The sequence below is a fragment of the Cavia porcellus genome, unplaced genomic scaffold, assembly GCF_034190915.1.
Source record: "Cavia porcellus strain 051 isolate PalLab524CR breed Dunkin Hartley unplaced genomic scaffold, mCavPor4.1 scaffold_23, whole genome shotgun sequence".
NCBI classification, from domain to species: domain Eukaryota; kingdom Metazoa; phylum Chordata; class Mammalia; order Rodentia; family Caviidae; genus Cavia; species Cavia porcellus.
Genome location: NW_026947506.1, coordinates 45,965,270 through 45,987,815, shown reverse-complemented (window position 1 = coordinate 45,987,815; position 22,546 = coordinate 45,965,270). Strand labels below are relative to the sequence as shown.

At 48.1% G+C, this 22,546-nt stretch overlaps 1 protein-coding gene across 1 annotated transcript in view; it reads right to left on the bottom strand.

The window, feature by feature from the left end:
• Window positions 1-15,947: 15,947 nt before the first annotated feature.
• Spmip7 (sperm microtubule inner protein 7) overlaps window positions 15,948-22,546 on the bottom strand; it is a 38,363-nt gene continuing 31,764 nt past the window's right edge. Inside the window, exons 8-9 of the mRNA XM_003463470.4 lie at window positions 21,065-21,172; window positions 15,948-16,127 (exon numbers count right to left, since the gene is read on the bottom strand). Of these exons, the coding sequence (XP_003463518.2) occupies window positions 16,004-16,127; window positions 21,065-21,172 (232 nt within the window). The 3' untranslated portion in view covers window positions 15,948-16,003. The remainder of the gene's footprint in view (window positions 16,128-21,064; window positions 21,173-22,546) is intronic.

The following is a 22,546-nucleotide window of genomic DNA, read 5'->3' as shown; positions in this document are numbered from 1 at the left end:
AAACGGTCACGGGGCCTGCCGTGGGCACAGGACAGTGCTAGCTTCTCCTGAAAGGAAATGTGACCGGGGAGAGGCACAGGATAAAGGGAACTTCTGGGCTGGCTGTGTCCAGAAATTTCCTGTTGAGTGTTTCACTTCACGTTTAGGAAAGGATTGAGGAACTCCTGGGAATCCAGTTCACAAAGGCTTAGAACCAACGCAATGGAAACTGCTGCTCCCACATCTGGCCCCAGGGTCCTGGAGGCCCAGCTGTGCAAGGGGCGCGGGAGACCTGGGTTCCCTCTTCCCTAGGTCCTCCAGCTTTCTGGCAGTCCCGGGAATATTCTTGGAGTTGCTTTTCCCCGCTCTAGGTTAAAAAAAACAAAACAGGAAAACACCGGAAGTGGTCTTCACTTGGTGTGTGTGTGTGCACACACAAGGCTGTCTTTGCAAACCCAGCCACAATAACCGCCCCCATCAGCCCTCTAGATGTTTTCGGTTTCTTCTAACCTGCATACCAAGAGCCTCACCTCAGTCCAGACCAATGGGATTTTAAAAAGTAAAAAGCAAAACTGTTAATATAGTACCAGTTAGTATAATACCTTAACGGAGGCAGGAAAGGAATATCTCTCACAGAGCATAGTGCCTCACCACTGCTCCGAAGATTTTATAGAACAGTTTATGGAAAATCAAAGTAGGGGGAAAGAGTGCGGGTCTTTCTTTCCATTTCATGGATCCTTAACCCATATTTAAAGCAGAGCCTTGGATCTGAGACACAGCCAGTGCGCTCGTAATTATTTCAAACAGTTAAAAAAGCTAGTTAATGATGTTCGACATAAGTAATCATGTTAAATAGTAAAATTTAATTTCTTAAAAACTTAAATCCTCATATCTTCTGGAATGTATTGTACTGGAGGTTGTCTGAGTAAATTAAATTCTCTCCCGCACACTAAAGCATCAATTTCCTTATGGTAATTATCTGCTAGATTGGATCTGTCAGAGACCGGGAAGCAAGCCTGACATTATACCCTCTTTACAAAAAATGATTACAAAAAATTAAGACGAATGAGGAAAATTAAGGCTGTGGCTGCTAAGCCTCTATAAAGCTCCCGTGGCTCCTTCTACATAAGATACCATTGTAGCAAGGGGTAAGCTTTTAATGACTAGCGTATAATCAGCTGAAGTCCATTAAAAGCGCGCCAGAAGTAACCGATCGCAGAGATAAGGGCCAGAAATGATTTTCCACCGAGTAGAAGCAATTTATTATACACAAAAACGCATTTCTAACGGAAGTGTCTGGATGGACGGGGAACTCGGTAAAGGTGACAGGATTTATTTCCTGGAAAGTTTGAAAGAAAAGGGTAACACACAAGATTCAGCGTGGGCTCTGGCTTCATCTTTTAGGTCTGCGCAAGGGGGCTGGCAGCGAACCTGCTGGGGTCAGCCAGCCGGCTGCAGGCCTGGGGTGCCCCCGGTCCCCGTCCCCCATCTGGATGCCATAGAAGCTAATTTGGAGGGACGCAGGCTTCATGTCAGTGCCGGCTTCGGTTGATGGCTATGTGGATAACAGAATGGTGAATCCATCGCTGTTGAAGCCAGCCGGGTGTGAAAGCGCTTGGGAAGTCTAATTTCGTGGCCATCAGGGCCAGCACATTAGTGTAATTAACTCTCAGGGAAAGAAAAAGCAAAATCCCCATGGAACCTCAAGGAAAACTGTGATGGCCGGGGTGCAACTTAGGAATGAAAAGTACTGGACTTCCGGGTCCGGTCACAACCCGTGTCTCATGCCGGTGCCCTGGAAGCCCTGCCATTGCTACGCCCTACTGCTACATTTAGTGCCAGGAGCGTCTGTTTCCAACGCCTTTCTCCTCTTTGTGCGTACTGGGCCTGCTGGGTCAAACACTGCTCTGCAGAGATCTTCTGTCTCTCTATGTCGCAGTTTTCTGATCTGTAAAATGGGATGGTTGGTGACACCCCAGCCACTGTGAGGATTGCAAAGCCCTGACAGGTGCCGTCTTGTCCACACTGACCTCCCCTGCATCCCTCCTGTCGCTCCTGCATGAGCTCTCAAGAGCAGGGGATGCATCTAGGCTTCCATTGAATTCCCAGCCACTCCTTCAATGGCTGGAAGACAGTAGGTGCTTTGAAGGGCACATGCCTGCCATGCCAGTACTCCAGGAGGCTGAGACAGGAGGATCCAGAGTTAGAGACTAGCCCAGGCATCTTAGCGGCTTAGTGAGTCCCGATCTCAAGATAAAAATAAGAAAATGGGTCAGCACGAAGGCCCTGCGATCAATCCTCAGGACTGAAAAGTGAAAAAAGAGGAAAGGAAGAACAGGAGTGCTTTTTGTGTTTTCAGTAGAAAGCAGCAGGGTCGATTCTCACTGCCAGCCTCAATTTTCCTGGCATAAGTGCAGTGGGTGGGTGGTTGGTGCCTTCCCTGTGTCTTCGTGGTGGCCTCCTCTGCTCCTCCCTGTCTGCAGTTTCTGCCTGAGTCTCTCTCTGAGTCTGCACACGCCCCGGGAGTGGGACCCTGATCTCCACGGACTCCAGCTCGACACCTGTAACACCCACACGATCCACACCATACCCCCATCATTCTTACAATTTTTATCTTATTTTTGCTTGAAAATAATTCCTGTTCAGTCATCTCTGTGTCAGTGGGCTCTATCTGCATGGAGTCAACCAACTGCATATTGAAAATATTCCCAAAACACCGCATCTGTACTGAACACGTATATTATTTTTTCCTTGTTATTATTCCCTAATCAGCACAGCCTGGAGGCTATTTACACAGCCTTTCCATTGTGTTTGGTGTCATAAGTAATTGAGGGAGGAATGATGGAAATACAGAAGGGTGTGCATACGTTACATGCAAATACAACATCCTTTTCTCTCAAGACTAGACATCCACCATTTTTGTTATCCACTGGGGATCCTGGAACCAATTGCCCTGGGCCCTGAGCAGTGGCTGTGCATGGGTGTAGGATAACAGATGAAATGCATGTGTCCCAGGGTGCTGAACAATCTGTCTCTTTCTTAAGGCAAAGCTCTCTACTGCGATTCTCTGATGCTCTCAGGGAAGATGAACTGCTTTCATTAGACTTTGTTTATATTTACATAAAAGTCCTGATGAGATGATGCCACCAGCTAATTGGATGTATCTCTGCTGCCCCAAGGAGTTAGCAGTCAAAGACACAGGGCATATTTTCTTCTCTCTGTTTATGCCTGAATTGGCCTGGAAGCTCAGCCTGGCATTGCTGGTACCCAAGAGAACATAGTCTTGTTTCTAGGTGACTACAAATATAAAATATATATGTCCAAAGAGTGAAGCAAAATATTCACTTATCTATGTAACTGAGTAGTTCTTCTGTCCCTGTAAGCTCTGGGACCCCATGCAGTCTACTGATGCCTTTCATCACTCTCTTCATCACTCTCCTTGTCCTGGGACACAGTACCTAAAATTGAGAAAAGTTTATCTTAGTTCATGGGTTCAGCTCCTGTCAGCCAGCTCCAAGGTGGAAAGCAGGGTGGAAGGGCACAGCAGCAGAAAGCTGCTTACCTCATGGTGGACAGGAAGCAGAGAGAGAAAGGAGGAGCCAGAGAGGGCAGTTCACCCCACCCTGTCCTGTCCCCGTGACCTGCCTCTTCCCATCAGACCCCTCTCCCAACCACACTTCAGCTATGGCTCATCACTGGATGTACCCACTGGTGAGCAGGGTACCCATGATCCAGTCACCTTCCAAAGTCTCCACCTCTGACCACACGAGGCTTTCGGGGGACACTAGATCTAATCCATAACACTGTCTCCTCTCTTCTTTCTTCCTTTTTCTGACCTTAACTATTTTTCATAGTGTGTTTTGTTTTGAATGATGGTAAAATACACATATCATAAAACTGCATCACCTCCATCATGTTAAAGTGCTGGACACAGGCGGACTGCTGTGTGACCATTGCCTCCATCCAGCTCTAGAACTTTGTCATCTTCTTAAGCTAAGACTTTGTGCTCATTAAACACTAATCCCTCATTCCTCCCCAGAGGTGTCTGTGATTTTTCTTGATGCTTCATATAAGGAGAGACACGTAGATCTTGTCTTTTCGTACTTAACCCCTGTCACTTAGCCCGATGTCCATAAGCTTCTGTTGCACCATGGGTGAAGATTTTCCTCATCTCTAAAGTTGACTTGTTTTGCCCTTTTGTGTACCACTGAATTTCTTTACTTGTTCACCTGTCAGTGGACATTCACTATTGTGATTTATATCTGGATATATCTCCAAATCCTCATGTGCTCAGAGGTTGGGCTTTTGGGAGGTGATTGAATCATGGGGGTGCTATACAGTTAAGTGTGTTGTTAGGAAGAGGGGTCTGGTCATAAAAAGACACTGTGAGCGTGACCTGGAAGAAGTTCACTGTGGGCATGACCTGGAAGAAGTTCACTGTGGGCATGACCTGGAAGAAGTTCACTGTGGGCATGACCTGGATGAAGTTCACTGCGGGCATGTGTCTCCTATCAAGCCTGGTTTCCTGCTCTCCGCTTCCTTGCCTCCATAACATGAGCAGTTTTTTCTCTGCTATGCCCCTCTGCCATGCTGTTTCTTCTTTGGAGCGGGCTAACCAGGGATTGAAACATGAGCCCAAAGCAGCCCCTTCTCTTCTTCCTTCAAACGTTGGGGTATTGTGTCTGAGTAGTGAGAAAGTCATAAAGACATTCACCTGTTGGCTACTGTACATAGGCTGCCATAAATACTGCTGTGAAATATCTCTTCAAGACCCTGCTTTTGTTCTTTTGGGTACATACTCAGAAGTAGCACTGTTGGATCTTATATTTAATTTAAGGAATCCCCTCGGTTTTCACATCAGCTAAACATTTTTACATTCTCACTATCAGTGAAAAAAGGTCCCAATTTCTCTACACCCACAGCAATGATTGCTCTTTTCTACTTTTTAAAAAATAGCAGTCCCCCTACTGGGTGAGTAGCGATGTCTCACTGCAGGTTTTACTTTTATTTCCTTAATGAATGATTGCGTTAAAAACTTAATAGAGAAAAAAATTAATAGAGAAAAAAATGAACGGTTGTGTTTGTCTTTATGTGCTCACTGATCACCTGGATCATTTGTATGTCTTCTTTGGAGAAATGTCTGTTTGAGTCCTTTTCCCATTTTTAAACTGAGTTATTTATTGTTGAGTTACAGGAATGTGCTAGCCAGCTTTCTCTCACCATGACAAAATCCCTATGATAACTCTAAAGGAAGAAAGGTCAGTTTTTGGCGTGTGGTTTCAGAGGCTTCAGTCCATGGTCTCCTGGCTTCATCACACTGGGCAGAGATGAGGCTGATGATCATCATGGTGCAGAGTATGGTGAAGCAAATCTACGATGCCTTCACAAAAAGACACCCACTGTACATTGATGGGCATCTATATAGACCATTTTTGGCTTATTTGTTGACAGAGCCATAGTGGAGGAGCTCCCTCCCAGCATATGGGGTGCAGAGTGGAACTATGGGATTATGCCCACCTTGAACTTCAAGCTTTCTCATGGTACAGATCACAAACCTAGCAGCCTTAAGATGCCAAACTCCTGCCCCAGGGGTCTCACTAGGTGAGGGAAAAAGGGAGAGAAGGGAGTAACCCAGAAGTAGTTGGTTGGTTTTAGCCATGTTTTACTCATCTTATTCTCAGGTAGAAATGGATCTGCTGATGCTTAGTATGCAGATTATATAGGTGACTTCTTGCTGTGGTTCAGATAGGTGTTTCCCAAGGCTCATGTGTTGGGGACTTGGGTCCCAGTGCCACCATGATCAGAGGTGAGACTGTTGGGAAGCAAAGAGAGCTCAAAAGGCTTTCACTTTATTTGTGGATTAACACATGATGAGGGCATAGTTCCGAGCCTTCTTATGAGGCATGGTACCACTGGCTGAGCAGGTAATAGGGTCATGCACTTGAGGGTATATTTTGTCCCCCACCCCTCCTCCCATGTCTGCTTCCTGGCCACTGTGGATTGAGCAGCGTATTGTGATTTGAAACACACTGAATCCCTCTAACCTGCAGACATCACCCTGGCAACACAGAGCACTGGGTGTTTCCTCCTGAGATCACACAGCTGACTGGTCTGCTTCACACAGGAGGGTCTTCAGGCAATCACCAACCCAGGAAAATTTCAAGTACACTCTCCACTGTGTGCATGCAAGCTGCTTTCACACCATTGTACTATAAAGAAATTAAGTCAAAATGTCCCAGGTTGGGGACCATCTGCATACTGAACCATTGGTCACATTTATCTATTGGTAAAGATTAAATGTTTATGCATCACAATAAAAATGCTAAAAAAGTTTTAACATTTTAGGTGATAGTATTAAGAAGACAGGAATTTGGGATGTGAATGGGATTTAGTGTCATGGTTGCAAGAGGCTTTGGAGAACAATTCTGTGCTTCTATCACACAAGGATGCAGGGAAAAGGAAGTGTCAACGAGCCAGGCAGTGGGCCCTCAGCAGGCTTCAATTCTGTTTGTATCTTGACTTTGGACTTCCTGACCTCTAAAACTATGGGAATAAATTCCTGGTGTTTAGAAGCCACTGTCTATGATAATTTGTTAAACCAACCTGAATGAACACAGGTATTACTAAACCCAACAAAATTGCAAAGGAGTTGGCATGATCCTTATAGGCAATGATTAGCTATCATGTCAGCAGTGTTTATGTTATTGACAGTGCTAGACGGGGCCATAGAATGACTCAGAAACCCAATGGCATCTTTTCTGCAGCCTCTACTCCTGCAGTCCCTTAAAGGCCATTGACAAAAGTTTTTCATTTCTGAGGTTATCATTAAACATATGTTATTGGATCCAGCAATTATAGACTACTTGTGGACTAAAATGGTCTGACGGGTGTCTCTCCACAGAAAGTACTTAATTACTCTGTAAGCAAAGGCAAAGCCAGAAAAACACACATGGCTTCAAAATGTATTCAGGAAGGAGCTGGGGTGTTCAGGAGAGATCTTAACCATGACACAAAAGCAAGGTAACAGGTTTCTAGCCAAGAACAATAAAAGCAGTACTTTGGAGTTAAAGTGGCACAATTTCCTACCCTCCTGTGGGGTGGCCCAGAGTGCTGGGATTTACAGAACCCAGTAGCACAAACAAAACAAAACAGCAGAAAATAGCTTCATATTGATGGAATATGGAAAAACACAGTGCATTTTCCTGCCTGAACCAACCCATGACACGGATATGGGAAAGGGACTCTGGGTGACAATGGGTGGTCTCTTCGCCTGAAGTGAGAATCATGTCTGATGTCACCATCAGAGGATGGGATGGCGGCGGAAGTGGACAAATCATACCTTGATCAGTTTGTTGTCCTCCATGACCCGCTGTCTCTGCCACTCTCAGGAGGGCAAAGTCCAAGTCCTTTACTTAATTCTAAAGTTGACTCAACAACAGTGGGCTGGCTGCCTAAGCACTCACCCTGCCACCCCAGCTGGGAGGTCCCAGCCACAGGTCTCCCCCCTCTGCCGCTCTGACCTGGCGTGGTTGTTTCCTGTTCCACTCAAAAGCCTCTCCCAGTGTCCGTGCACGTGGCCAGCACTGGAGCACTGTGTCCTCCAGATTTATCTGGAAAAGGACAGTATGACGCTTTCCCAGGCGCAGCAGGCTTTTCAAAGATGTCCCTTAAGGTAGTGGCAGTGAGAGATGGCAGTGGGTGACTTTGCAATCCCCCCTCCTCTTTGCTGTCTTAGGAACGCTATTAGATATGGTGCATGGTGCAAATAGATACCACTTTCTCTCTCTCTTATATGTGAACCTCAATTTTCTTCTCCCAATCTCAGCTGATTTCCTGACATACGCTGGGTGATTTTTCTACACTTACAGGGCAGCTTTATAGGACAGACAGGGCAGGCATATGGATAAAAATTATGAAACCATGAACAGAGAGCAATAGAAAGGAGGAGGAATGAGCCAATAATTCCCCCAGGGATGGGGAAGGCTTCACCTCGCATCTGATGGCTCCTCTGTCTGCAGGCTGAGGAGCACGGCAGAAAGGCCAGGGACAGAGCTGACTTGAAAAGTGTGACAGGAGCCCCAACTGAGAGCTGGTGGGGGATGTGTGAAAAGGACAGTGGTGGAAATCGTAAGGCCAACTTGGAAGGACCAGGTGGGCCCTGCTAAAGGGCTGGGAGCCAGCTGTCCAGGAAAACGGGGGTCACTGAAGCACTGTCCTTGGCAGCAGGCAGTCAGCCTTAGTATGCACTGGGTGCCTCCAATGCGCCCAGCTCTTCCGCTCATTCCCTTCCTGGGCACCCACTGCAGCCCCTCACCTTCCCAGGGAGGACCGTGGGGCATTGAGGGCTCAGAGTCCTTCTGCAAGCCTGAGAGTGCACTGGGGTCAGTCCCAGCCAGGTGCTCTGGGTGGGCAGATGTGGATGGGGATCTGCAGGATCTGAGGGCTCCGACTTCCAATTACAGCCTGGGGAAACTGTGGCTGTGTTCTCAGGGAGGAGCCCCAGCTCTACGGTCCATCCTTAGAGATCTGGAAGTCTTAGGAAGCTAGAGATTCAGAACAACAAAAAGTTGGTATCAAAGTTAATGATTAGCAGAAAACTTAAGCCAAGACTAAGCAACTACTCCCATCCCCGCTGTGTTGGGGAGTTGAGCCCTGGGCTTGTGCACTGAGCTACATCCCTAACCTTTCTTTCATTTTATCTTGATTTATTTTTGGGTCTGGATATATTGCTACGTTGGTTAGGCTGGACTTGAACCTGTGATCCTCCTGCCTCAGACTCCTAGTGTGCTAGGATTTCAGGCCCACACAGAATAGTTCTTACACCCCATATTCAGGGGTGAAGGGGCACCCACCGTCAGTCCCTGAAGCCCAGGCCCCTCCAGATGCAGACTGGCTCCTCTGCCTACACCCCTGTCTCTCCTCCCCTCCTGCCCCCTTCCATGGCCACTGCCCCTCTGGTAGGAAGTGGAATACCTCGCCCAGTGGTAGCGTTGCATGGGACAGAGAGGAAGGGCTGTGACCAGGCAACTGAAGAGTGCTAAACAAGGACTCCAGAGCCCCGAGCCCAGGCCCCAGAGAGCTGCCTGGCCCTGCTGGTTGGAAGCCCCACCTCTGCACCAGCGAGGCACCTGGCAATTGCTGAGCGTGACCTCTGAGGAGTTCAGCCAGGGCACAGGGACCTCCTGGGCCAGAGCCCCGGCTGGGGTGCACTCCCCCGCTCTGTGTCACTGTTAACTTCAGGGTCACCTGCTGGCCCTTGGGGCCTGAGACCACAACAGGTGGCCCTCATCCTCCTTGGGGCATCTCAGGGCCTCATGGCTCCTGCTGGCCCTTGCACATCCCATGTCCATGTCTGGCCTCACTTGAGAGAGGCTCGAGTTTTCTCCTAGCAGCTGTCTGTATGATGCAGTAACTCATGGAAATACACAGGCCACTGATTTTCTGCAATTTGCATCACTACATTTTAACTGGTGTTGAAGCTGAGCCTTTTGGTCCTCTTGTTTCAGATGCATATTAATATTCCTGTGACCTTTAGTTGAGATACATGCTTTTAAATAGCAAAAGTAGAGAACTGATCACCTAAAATGCATATATTTCTGACCCTTGTATGGGAAGTAAGTCACTTCTGGAAGCCTCAGTACAGTCAAGAGAACTTGTAAAATTCAAGTGTTTGGAGGAAGATATACATACACGCATCCCAGTGTTTTCCAGACAGAGGTTTAGATACAACTTCTGAAATGGTCTAACCCTTTGCACACTCTTAAATTCCACATTATTATTATTATTATTATTATTTGTGTTACTTGGGATCAAACCCAAAGATATTCTACTACTATGCTTCTACTGTCCTAGCCCATTAGGCATTTTTGGTTGTAGTTGTTGTTAGATAAGTTCTCATTAAGTGGCCCAGACTGGGCTCCACTTTGTGATCATTCTGCCTCAGCCTCCCTCAATGCTGGGATTACCAGCATGTGTCATTGTCCTTGGCTTAAGTTCCATGCTACACACTGCACAGTTCATTTAATTTTTAGAGCACTGCAGGCTTAGTTAGCATTTATAAGTTAAAGTTGAAGGAAAGAGAAGAGAAGGAAGCTGCCTGTCGAGAAGGCACCACGGCCCCAGCACAGCAGAGGGCACCCCCCCTTCCCTCGCCTTGGTACCTGGCTTTCCTCCATGTTGACCCAAGGCTGAATTTGGTTTTGTGTCCATGAACCTCTTACCCGGAGGACCCAGATAGCTGAGCGCTTTCTCCTACCCTGCTTTTTCTGAAAAGTGGTTTCTCATTTCCAGGCCTCTTCTTTGACTGTGCTTTATATTTTGGGGGGCTTTAATTTTTTGAGTTTGTTATATATTCTAGATATTAGTCCTCTGCCTGTGGGATAGCTGGCAAGGTTTGCCCTGCTTTGCAGGTTTCCTTTTTATTCTGTTGGTTGCTTCTTTTGCTGAGCAGAAGATTTCTAATTCGATATGATCCCATCTGTTGATTCTCGGTGTTACTTCCTGTGTAACTGGGGTTCTGCTCAGAAAGTCCTTGTCTGTGCCTACGACTTTGACAGTTTTACCTGCTTTGTCTTCCTGTAGGTTGTGTTTGTTTCCCTATTTAGTTCTTTGACCCAGTTTGATTTTGGTGTGGTACGTGGTAAGATCTAGATTCAGTCCTCTGTGTGTGGCAAGCGAGTTTTCCCAGCACCATTTATTAAAGAGGCCACCTTTCCACCAGTGTGCACTGTGAACCCCTCTGTCAAAGATTAAATAGTTTAATGTGCTTGAGGTTGTCTCTGTCATGGGTTGCAGGGCAAAAGGAATCCATCTGTACTATTGATGGGAGCATAAACTAGTAAAACCACCATGGAGATTCCTCAAAGAACTAAAATAGAAATTCCATTTGACCCAGTTATTCTTCTAAAAAATCATATTACAGTGATACAGAGATATCCGTGTTTACAGCAGCACAATTCATAATGGCTAAGTCTTGGAAATGGCTTTTGTGTCCATCAACAGATGTATGGAGGAGCAGTGTGGTGTTACTCACAGGGGAGTCCTACTTTGCCATAAGAAAAGATAAACGACTCGTTTGTAGGGAAATGGGTGCATCTGGAGACCACAGTGTTAAGGGAAGTATACCAGATGCATAAGCTTAAATATTACGTGGTTTCTCTTTCATATGAAATCCAAATTGTGGAAAAAGAGCAGAGTGACAGATAAATAGCAGGAAGCACAGAGTTAGATCTTTCTCAGATGAGGAAGGGGCCAAGGGAGGGAGGTAGGGGGAGAGAAGGGAGCAGAAGGGAATGAAAAAGGGGGGGCTGTGTTACACTGCGTGACACAAAGAGTGTAAGCATTCTGCGCCACAGACACATCCTAATAAAATCAATCAATCAATAAATCAATAAAGTAAATAACCCAGAGAAAAGTAACAGAAGCTTGGGTAGATTTTCCCAATGGAGACTAGGATGTTCCGCTAGCTTGCCTTTCTTCCTTCCAAAGTTCAATAAAAATACCTGCTAATTGCTAAAAAAAAAATCTCCATGCGAGGATGCGTCTGGGTCACGTGGTGCAAACTCTCATGCTGCACCATGGACCTGAGAAGCTGCAGGCCTGGGTGCCTGTGGGTCCAGGAAACCACCTGCCATGTACCCAGGCGTGGCTGCCTTTACCTCTTCTGCCCACTCAACTGGGAATTGCTGACCAGCAGTGGTTCCTTTTAGCAGGATGCAGGTGACACAGTGTCCCCACACACCACCTGGCTGTCCCCTACCACTCCATGCATCTGCCTGGTCTCTCTGGATTTCTGCTCTGCTCCGCACACCTCCATCCTTCCCCTAACCTGCCCTATAGCTCAGCGATCCCCCAGGAAGCCTGCAGCTGGGCCATGCAGTGAGAGGCTGGTACCTGAGGGTCTGGGTCCCTTGAGAGCAGACACTGTGGAGCTGGCATGGTTCATGGTGCTGCCTTGTCCCTCCCGCTGTCCACCCTACAAGCCTGGGCACCCTGCCCCCACGGGCCCTTCCCTCTGCTCTGCTCCCTGCCTGGCCCCACACCAAGTCTCCCCTTATCTTCCATCTTGTGGCTTTGCCCACAGAAGACAACGAAAACGGTCTCCCAGCCCTGGAGAAATAGGTGCTCACCCAACACACTTCGCAGTTTACAGAAGTAGAAGCAAAGAGTTTGCCCGGGAGCCCCTTGGGTAACAGGCAGAATCGGAGCTGGCAGGCATGGCCAGCCCGCAGTCCTCCTCCAAGCACCTGTCCTCTTCATTAGGGAGCGCCAACTCTCCATTGGGCAAGGAAACAGGAACTGCCTTGGTGAAGGGTATTGTAGTGTGTTCAAAGCTGGCTGTCATGAAAAAGTCCAAACAAAACAAAAAACAAGTGCACTGACTAAAACCAGATGCTGTTTCGGAAGAATACTGACACAAAGCTCTAACAATGATGGTGCCCAGCCCAGAATCTGTATCTCCCTGTAGTTTCTATAACATGTACTGAGCACTACTAGGTTCCTGTCCAGGTAACATGTCCAGGTGGGTAACATGCCTCGCCCCATGGAATTCATACTTTCAGAAAGAGCATCTCACCAAGGGGCTGGGGATTTAGCTCAGCGGCATAAGCACCTGCCTTGCAAGCAGGTGGTTGTGAGTTCGATCCCTGGTACCGATAAAAATGAAAAAGACAAAAAAAAAAAAAAAAAAAAAAAAAGCATGAAATTTCACTACAGATGTGTCCCTACTTACTCCTGGATTGTCCTCTCAGCATATTTGCATAGATGCATAGGTAGGAGCACACTTATCTTGCAAAAGGACACAACATTTCAATTTTTAAAAGCAGAGCATAGTTTTTAAGAAAGATCACTCAGGTAACTAAAGTTGAAAGGCCATCCTTGCCTGGCTTGAGAGTGTGTGGACAGCTGGTCCTTGCCGAGGCCCCCTTAGCATCCACATGTATTTTTGGGTGACTCTTGAGCCATGGATCCTGTTTGCTCTTGGACCTGACTGGGTGTGGAGCCCATGGGCCCTGGTATCACAGGGCTCCTTGACACCTGTGTGTGCCAGGAGCTGCTGAACCCATAATGAGCTTGTACTGGAAAAGGAAGGTTATCTGTCACAGGCTGCCCCACACATGATTTGGGCCCCACTAGGAAGAATGTTCACAATTACAGCCAAGGCACGAGGCTCAGGTTTCAGCTGCTCCAGCTGCTGTGTCTCCCAGGTAACGAGGCAGCTGGACAGGTCCAGACTGGCTGTGGTACCTCGATGGGTCACCCGATGGAATGGGATTGAAATGCCCCTTTTCAAGTAGATCTTTCACTTTGTCTTTCTTTAATGTGTATTTTATTAGTGCATACCCCAGGACCTGAGGCTCACACTCCAAACTCCTCGTGGGGAGTTAGTGCAGGAGCACAGTTCATCTCAGGGCTTTCTCTTCCCCTGTCCTGCCCTCCTCACCCTACCTCTCCATCTCCCTCCCACAGGATCTGTCTCCCTCCTGTGCATTATCTGTCTTCTGTTTTGCTCTTTATTTATATTTTTGGATTTTCACATAAGAGAATCCATGCAAGATTTGTTTACAAACAGATTTTTTTTTTTTTTGTCGTTTTCATTTTTATCCGTACCGGGGATCGAACTCACGACTGCCTGCTTGCAGGGCAGGTGCTTATGTGCTTATGCCGCTGAGCTAAATCCCCACCCCTCAAGCAGATATTTTAAATGATCAATCTAAAAAATACGCTTTGCAGAGAAACATGCCTGCTCTTTCTTTTTATTATATTCTTTAATTTTACATTTTTGTTGTCTTTTAGGTTTAGCGGTTTACAGCTCACAGTGACAAAGTCTGTGCTTCCCAGAGATGAAAGACAATCTCATCCACCTGAGCTAATAGGAGCAAAAAGGTGTACTGTTGAATGTTCTCACTTATTAGAAAACCATTCTGGGCTCAGGTCACTCCTCCTACTGGACCAATTGTCCTTTCTGACAGCAAAGGCAGTTTGGACATCGAGTAGGGAAAGGATTTGCTTTTATTTCCTTTCTCAAACCCCCACCCACTGCATTGTATATGTGAAACACTTTTGGGAAAAATTAAATATTTTCAACCTAATTTGCATCTTAGCAGTTTTCGAGAAGATCTAAGGGAGCTTCTGATACTACCAGGGTGCTAGAGTGATGCCAGCAGATCTAACACCACGGGGAAAGCAGAGGTGGGTGGGTAGCAGGTCCACAAACCACCACAATCTTGGGTGTGTAGGGCATGACTCAAAGGCTTCTTAAAATAGCAGTCCTGAATGTGAAACTGGTTTCCATTTGTTCCAGGGTCTAAGTCAGTGTGCTTATTTAATCAGCCTTGAGCTTCCTGGCTGGCAGGGGAAAATGGAAATGCTTCACCTTATCTGATTTTACTTCTCTCTGTGCTGCGAACCATCAAGCTTTGGAAATGAACAAGGCAGGTGTGCATTTACCCGACAGACTCAGAAACAAGTTCCACAAACATTTTCCTGTTCTAAATTCTTAAAAGGGGCTTTTAATCTTCTTTTTTATATAAAAAGCTTTTTATATAAGGGATAGTGACTTTTTATAGCTTCAGATTTTCCAGTTTTAAAGAAACGCACTTACAAACAGAGCAGTAATAGGTATTAACCTTTTTTTTTATATCTTCCTGTTACTACATATAATTTAAAGGGATAATACATACTGCTCTAAAATGTGCTTTTGCACTTACTATGTTGTGTTTCTTTCCAAGATAATAACTATTAGGCTTTATTAACTTTTTCATGTGAATATTATATTTCAACATACTGGTATCCCTCCATACCGACTGGGGGGGGTAGTTATAGCTCCCCAACCTCAAAATCTGTGGGTGTTTGAGTCCTTCAAATAAAATGGCATAGATTTACCTAAAACCCACACACATCTTCCAATGTAATTTGTTTTTTGAGACAAGGATCTTGCTTTGTAGTCTAGGCTGGCCTTGAACTCACTATGTAGCCCAGGCTGACCTCGAATACATGGTGATCCTCCTGCCTCAGCCTCCTGGGTGCTGGGTTTACAGGTATACTTCACCATGCCTGGCATTCAATGCCCTTTAAATCATCTCTACATTACTTACAATGTAAATCCTACATAAATAGTTGTTGCCTTGTATTGTTGAGGAAATGACATGAAAATTCTGTGTCTCATCGGTTCAAATACAGTGTTTTCAAATGTCTGCCATCCTTGGTTGTTTGACTCTGTGGATGTGGGACCTGCAGACACAGAGGGCAGTGGGTGTCCATGTGCAATGATTCATCACATATTCTCCTGAGAGGCAGCAGGATTTTCCTGTTTCAAACATCATTCTTCAACAAAAAGAGCCAATTTCCCTCTCTGTGGAAAAAGAGAGACCCAGCCCCTCGAGGGCTACACATTTACTTGGACTTCTGCAGGGTCACGGTCTCACTCTGCATTTGGGGAAGAAGCCTGCGGGAAGAATTCCTAGGAACCACATCAGGAAACGCTAGAGACAGCAGAGGTTTCCTTCCTTCTTGCTTTCTATTGGTTTTGATTTGATAATCCAGTGAAGATCATCCAATCTGTGGGAAAGTGGAGGGGCAGGTAAGACATCTAAGTTGGGAAAATATAAATTCCAGATAAGTGCTTCACTTCTCCAAGACTCAGTGTATGTTATTTATAAAATAGGAAGCTACGGCTATGCATGGCAGTACACACCTATAATCCCAGTGCTTTAGGAGGCTGAGACAGGAAAATGCAAATTTCAAGCCCAGCCTGGCAATTTAGCAACTGCCTCAAAATTAAAAATTTCAAAAAAGGGCTTGAGATTCAGCTCAGTTCCAAGATCCTGAGTTTGATCATCATTACTCCTGGGTTCACATCCTGTAAGAAAGGTAAGTGTAAAACTCCTGCTCCAAGAATTATCATAGGTTAGTTATGGGGGCACTTCGGAGCTTCTGTGAGGTCCACAGATGTCACTAGGACACACAAGGGCATTCTGGATCTTTTATTCCCCATTACACTGTGCACACTGGGGCGTGGTCTCTTTCAGAAGAGTACAGTCTCTTTTTCCTTCCTGTTGAAGGGGTTGTAGGGTCTCACAGTTGTGACCATCCGGGACAGTGGCCCCTGGTGACGGAAGAGGTCAACTCTCATTTCTTTCCGTAAGGTGCTGAGACAGAATGAAAGAAGAAAAGAAGAATGATGGGTAAAATCGACATGAAAACATATAACCTCATCTGTTCTCCAACTAATGGTACACATCAGTGGGAAAGAGAGAAGACAGAGACAGAGAGAGAGCTCAGATAGAGAAAAGTGACTGGGAACGATCCATGCTGCCTGCGTTGCCTTTCATTTGCAGGACACCTCTGGACCCAGAGCTAGGATAGGTGCTAGGAAGGCGGGTGAACAGCTGTGCAGAAATTCTCTGTGGGTGGCCAGGCTGGGGCGGGGAGCAGGAGATGCTGGAAGGGCATCCAAGGAGACGAGGAGAAGACAGGGGTGCAAGGAGCCTGGGTCTGGGAGCTGCAGGGGCAGGGAGGTCCAGGAGGCCGGTGCCTCCAGGACAGTCATGTGCTCCTGTCTGCGGGCGACAAGGCGTCTTCTTGCACAACGCCTGCCTCAGCTTTCTGGCCCACACAGTAGGAGGAAATCAGCCCTGCGAATTTACCGTGAGGACTGAAAGAAAGGAAAGAGCTGGGCAAGCAGTTGTGCAGGTGAGCTCCTATCCCGTTGCCAGCGTCACCCTGCTGCTCCCCGAGGGGGCTGTCCACGCCTCCACAGGGTCCATGGCAGCCGCGATGCCCAGGTCCACAGCCCCTGCCTGCAGGAGCTCAGCTGTGGATACACTGCTGCTGCAGTCATGGGCATGCAGTGCACAAGCATGCAGGTAGCTGACAAACACACACGCAGCACGACACTCACGTGTGACAGCAGTGAGGGTTCCAGGGCCACAGTGCAACCCCACACTGCCAGCAGCTCCCTCCCTGAGGGCTTGTTTTCCCACTGTGACAGCCAGGGCATGTGCAGTTGTAGTATTATTATTATTATTATCATTATGTCATGGCAGTGTGCACCCCTCTTCTATGGGAGCTATTCTCAGAGCCAGGGGATGCGCTTCTGGACCTAGCAGGGATGGAAAAGGCCCGTCTGCCTCTGTCCTCCACCAGCACAGCCCACAGCCTGGCTTTTGGTTCCTTCTGGTCATCCCTTCCGGTCTCTCCTACATCCCACACAGTGTGAATCCCAAGGCTATCCAGGTGAGGCGGTGGGCACCGCTCCCACCAGTGTGGGACAGAGCCCCTTCGTGAGTGTGCTGAGGTCCTCAGCAATGTAAAAACGCCAACCACCAAGACCCAGGGCAAATGCACTGCAAGGCCCCCTGCCTGAAGAGCAGCACTCCCCTCCGTCCTCTTAGCAGCTCCCAGCCCAACAGGCAGGAGCATCTTGAGGGTCAGAGTTGAGGAGCCTGGCCAGGAGGGAGAGGCGGCAAGGTTACAGGGTGACCACCATGCTGGTCTGCGTGGAAGTGAAGGAACATGAAGGGAAGGGAGAGAAGCAGGCAGTCCCTCAGAAGGGACAGCAGGGAGCCAGGACTGGGGTCTCCCTAAAGCACAGGGCAGAGGGACAAGCTGGGCACCAATGAGCAAGCAGAGTGGGGGAGGAGAAAGCAAGGGTCAGACAGAGAAGTGAGGGCGGGAAGCCTGAGATGGGCACAGAGAGTGGGGGGAGGGTGGAGGACGCAAGGGAAAGCCCAGGAGGCAGGCCTGTGCGGGGGAGGGAGCTGGAAGGCTCAGGAAGCTCAGGTGGCAGGGGAAAGTGTGCAGATGGCTGCGGTGTGCCCGAGGCTGTGAATACACCAGCAGCAGGTTAGCAAGGAACTGGAGGAGGACAGCGGAGGGGGACAGGCAGGAATCCCAGGCGGAGAAGTAACAGGAAAAACTCGGCCAGGTCAGCAACAGGAGCAGTCGGCTCACTACGCTCTTGGGGACCTGGGCTCCTGTTCCTGCTGCAAAGTTCTGCAGAAGCTCTGGAATACATGTTTGTAGGAAACCAGAGGGGATACTCCCTGAGCAGCAGCCTCTGGTCACCAGGGCCAGGCTCAGTGTCCGGGGCCACCGCTGTCTGCAGGGTGACACGGGGGAGCATGCGGCTGAACTCTGTCCACCTCGCCCCTGCTGCACGTTCCTGGGGCCAGAGCCCCGAGCCTGTCAGGAGCTGCTGTGGGGGAGACTGAGGTCACTCAGTCACTCAGAGGTGGCCTTCGGAGTAACACCCCAGACACAGTGCCTGTCGGGGGGGACACTGACCCCATTCTGGAGCAAGGGTACAGGGTGACCACCATGTGTACAGCACAAGCCTCCCAGGAACAGCTGTGTACATCTGCACAGAACACTCAGGTCCTTTTCCCCTGGTGCTGACTGGCAGAGATGGTTTTCCAAGCAGGAGGAGAGAGCCAGCAGGAAGACAAAAAGGCTTTGTTCTGCAGGCAGGGTGCTCTGCCAGGTGACCGCCCACAAGTGGAGAGTGGGGTGTCAGGGTGTGGACTCAGGCACTGGGGTGAGAAGATCGAAGGCAGAATTTTTACTGTGTGTAAATTTTACCTTCTCCTGTAGTGGGCAAGGAAAATGGGTAACTACATGAGATGACAGACTAGTTGGTTTCCTGTACTATAGCGCCCACCTTCCTATGTATTTGTACCCCATAACACCTGGCTGCCCTGGACACACACAGAACTTATCTTAAAAACTGTACGCATAAATGTGGAGACCGAAATCCAAAGCATCTGGGGAGTAAACTGAATGCAAAAGATTAGTTCAGAGAGCCAACGTTCCACTTGACAAAGGCAAAGTGCAAGATTCATCAGATGGCTGGGAGGCTTCTATCCTCAGGCCAGAAATCCCCACTCCCTGTGTCAGGGTGCAGCTTCTGTGTGTGTTGGTGGGGGAATTTACTAGGGATTGATACCAGGGCCGTTTGGCTGAGCTGCATGGAAGCCAGAAGCCATAGATGATAGATAGATAGATAGATAGATAGATAGATAGATAGACAGATAGATAGAAGATAGATAATAGATAGATAGATAGATAGATAGATAGATAGATAGGTGATATATAGATGATATAGACAGACAGATGTAGATAGATAGATGATAGGTGGTAGATAGATGATAGACAGACAGATATAGATTGATAGACAGACAAATATAGACAGATAGATGATGATAGATGGACAGACAGGTGATAGACATAGAATAGATAGACAGATGATAGAAAAATGACAGATGGCAGATAGACAGATAAATGATAGATCGACAGATGATAGATAGCTAGGTGATTGATAGGTAGATACATAGATAGACTGATTGATTTTTCTTTTGCTGTGTCCCCTTAAGTTATAAAATTGCCCAGACTGGACTCAAACTAGATGTTTTCCTGCCTCAGCCTCCCAGCGTGCTGGGATTAGAGGCATGAACCACCACAACCAGCTCACCATTCCTCTCCTCTAATCCCTGTCCTACACACACACACACACACACACACACACACACACAGAGGCAGTGGCATCCAGAGGGTGAGTCATATGCTCAGGGCACCCCCCCTGAGACCCTAGCCCCCCAACCTCACCTACTCCTGGTGTCTGTTAGCCAACTCCTTACTCTGCCCTCCCTCACTCTCCCCTTCCAAGTCCTCTTCAGTGGTCCTAGGCATTGGGGCTCAGTTTTCTTATCTGTCAAGTGGGCCAGCAAGGGGCCCTTGCTCACAGGCACCTGCTGTGGTGGAGAGAGGTCCTGCTCTGAGGAGGCACAGTGAGTGTCCAGTGCGGGTCATCGCACGTCCTGCCTGTGGCTGTTCTGTGCTCACTGGGAGTTCCCAAGCTCCTTGTACAAGGGCTTCGCTCCTGTGAAAATCTGCAGCTTGGGCAATGCTGCCGACTTAATCGCTGAACAGATGAGTTCACCCAACAATGGAAGAGTGGAGGAAAGGATGAACGTGTGGATGAGCTGGTGCACACACTTGATCCCAGCCCTCAGGAGACTGAGGCAGGAGGATCACTGTGCATTGACGGCCAGACTGGGCTACAGAGCAAGAACCTGTCTCCTAACAACCAAATAACTCCCCCCACACCCACACCCAGTAAAAAGAAAGAGTTCCGTCCAAATGTCCTCTCTTCAGGAAGCCTTGGCCTGCTGCTGTCACAGGACTCACTGACCCTCTCTGTGACTTCCCATGGTGTAGGTAACCATCCAAAATCACTCCCCATCTTCGGGAACTTCATGGTTCTCTTCTTCCATCCTGAAACTGCAGCCGCTGTAGGCTGGGATCTTTCGTGCCCAACCCGTTGAATCTGGGCTCTTGAAGAAGCCCCAGGTGGGGCTCAGTGATGATAAAGGAGGCCCTGTGACCCCGAGAGAGGTGCCCCCTCCTCTCCCTGCTCCTGCATCCCCATGAGGCTCCTCATCTACTCCAGGGGAGCATCTGCTTTTTCAAAGCAGCATCCTCTCTTCTGCAGACCAGGGCTTCCGCCCAGGGCGTTCAGATTTGAGTTCCGAGAGAGAATGCTCTGCCCTTCGCCACTGGACTCGGACTCTTCCACCCCGACATCCAGTATCTTGTACTTTCAATTTGCAAAGGCAAAATTTAAAACCATCTGTGACAGCCAAGGGGGTTCTGTTGTTTGTAAAACATAAGATGACACTCAAAGAAGTGAATAAGGTCTCCTGTGAGTTCCTCCCACGGACCTCTCTCCGAGGAGGAGGGCGTGGCGTGTGTGTGAAACTCGGCCCCACGGGCAAACACGCCGTCCCCGCTGCTGTGTGCTGTGTGTCAAACGTCTGTCTTTTGATGTCCCTTTGAGCAACACCTGAATAAGCATTAATCTACATTTCCCAGTGTAATTTTGAATAAGATTCCAGAAGAAAAGCATGCAGAAAGCCTAATAAAATTTCCCTCAGTGGGAAAAATAAGTCTTCCCTTTCTTGGACTGATGCCCTATTTTTACAAAATGTTAATTTTCTGAGTATTTAATTGCTCTTTAATGGAAAGACCATAATTAGGGCTTCCCCTGTTAATGTATCAGAGCAGACTGAGTAATGGGCTTCGTACTCACCGGTGCAGCTCCGAGTTGGGGGATGGGCTTGTTGATGGAATATTAGAATTTGCTGGCTGGGTAGCCATGAAATGAACCTTGCCAGTATATCCCGGAATATTTGCAGCCCTAAAGTGAGGAGTTAAAAGAGGGGATGAGATGAAATGAAAATAATAATTTGTGAAATAGTCACTGTGACTAGAACCCAAACAGAAAAATACGAAGGAGATTGTGGTCTCGTTTGGTTTTTCTGTCTGGGGTCTGGAACTTGGGCTGTCCGAGTGGGAAAGCCTGCCTGCCGGCTGGGCTGGCTCACAGATGCTCACCCTGCAGCTCCTCCTGGGGCTGAGAAAACGTACTGTGAATGACTGCGGGCCTTTTACATCTGTGACTCACCCCTGAGCTCAGTTTCCTAATGCAAGAAGACACCAGCTCTTACTGGACAGTTTCATGTGTCCACCTCCTGGAACCATTTATCTTGGGAATGATGTTCAAGAAGCTTAAAGGAGGTTGCTCTTCTTTTTGATGATTTGGGTCTTGAGAGCCGCCCCCCAGGAGCCCAGCTGGGGGGCCCTATGGGAGAGCTGTCAGGAGATGAGGCCTGAGGGGAAATGTTAGGTCTCTGGGGCATGAACTGAAGGGGACCCTGGTCCCTCTGAGTTCTCTCCTTGCTTCCTGGACACAGCAATCTGAGCAACCGTCCATTGCCCATCCTTCCACCATGATGTACGGAGCCATCATGGGCTCAAAGCAGAGGGACCAAGTGACCACAGACTGAACTGCAACGAACTGTGAATTACCGTGAACTTTTCCTCCTCATGAGTGGCTTCTTTCAGGTGTTTTGTCACAGTGGCAGCAAGCTGCCAAACACACTCCCTTTAAAGTGTCAGGAGACGGGCCCAACCAAAGAGCTTAGTTAGTTAAAAGTGTCTGCACTCAAGGCTAGAAAAACAGTGAAGAATACGTGACCTTCCCCATCGGCTCTCAGAAGCACACCTCAAAGCTCTACTGCCAGCGGTGGCCCTGGGGAATGACATAAACCCTGCAGACCTGTCCTCTAGTGAAGTGAAAAAATATGGTAATTCAAATTGCAGTTTCTTAGGGTTAACCCCGCACTGATTACTGATCATGACTTGTTGTCTTAACTACAAGGAGCAAAGCAATTGGAGCGATAGGGAAAAGCGTACACACGAGGCAAGAAGCTGCACCAATGAATGTGACACTTTCCCTCCAAGAGTGTAATTCTCTGACTCTGCTGGTGCTGGCTCACTGGCTTGCAGCCTGTGGTCAGGGGACCCGTGACTCTGATGAAGGGACGCTAAACACATCAAGGGCAACACCGGCACAAATTGATGCCCTGCATGAGGCTGGGGAAGCCCCACCTGGAGGGCGGCTTCCGTTCCCAGCCTGACTGCAGACCACTCCAGTGAAGAGAGCTTCCTGGAGCCCCGCTCCTCTACTGCAGTGCAGAGAGGACAGTTTACACCGGGGACCGAGGTGTTA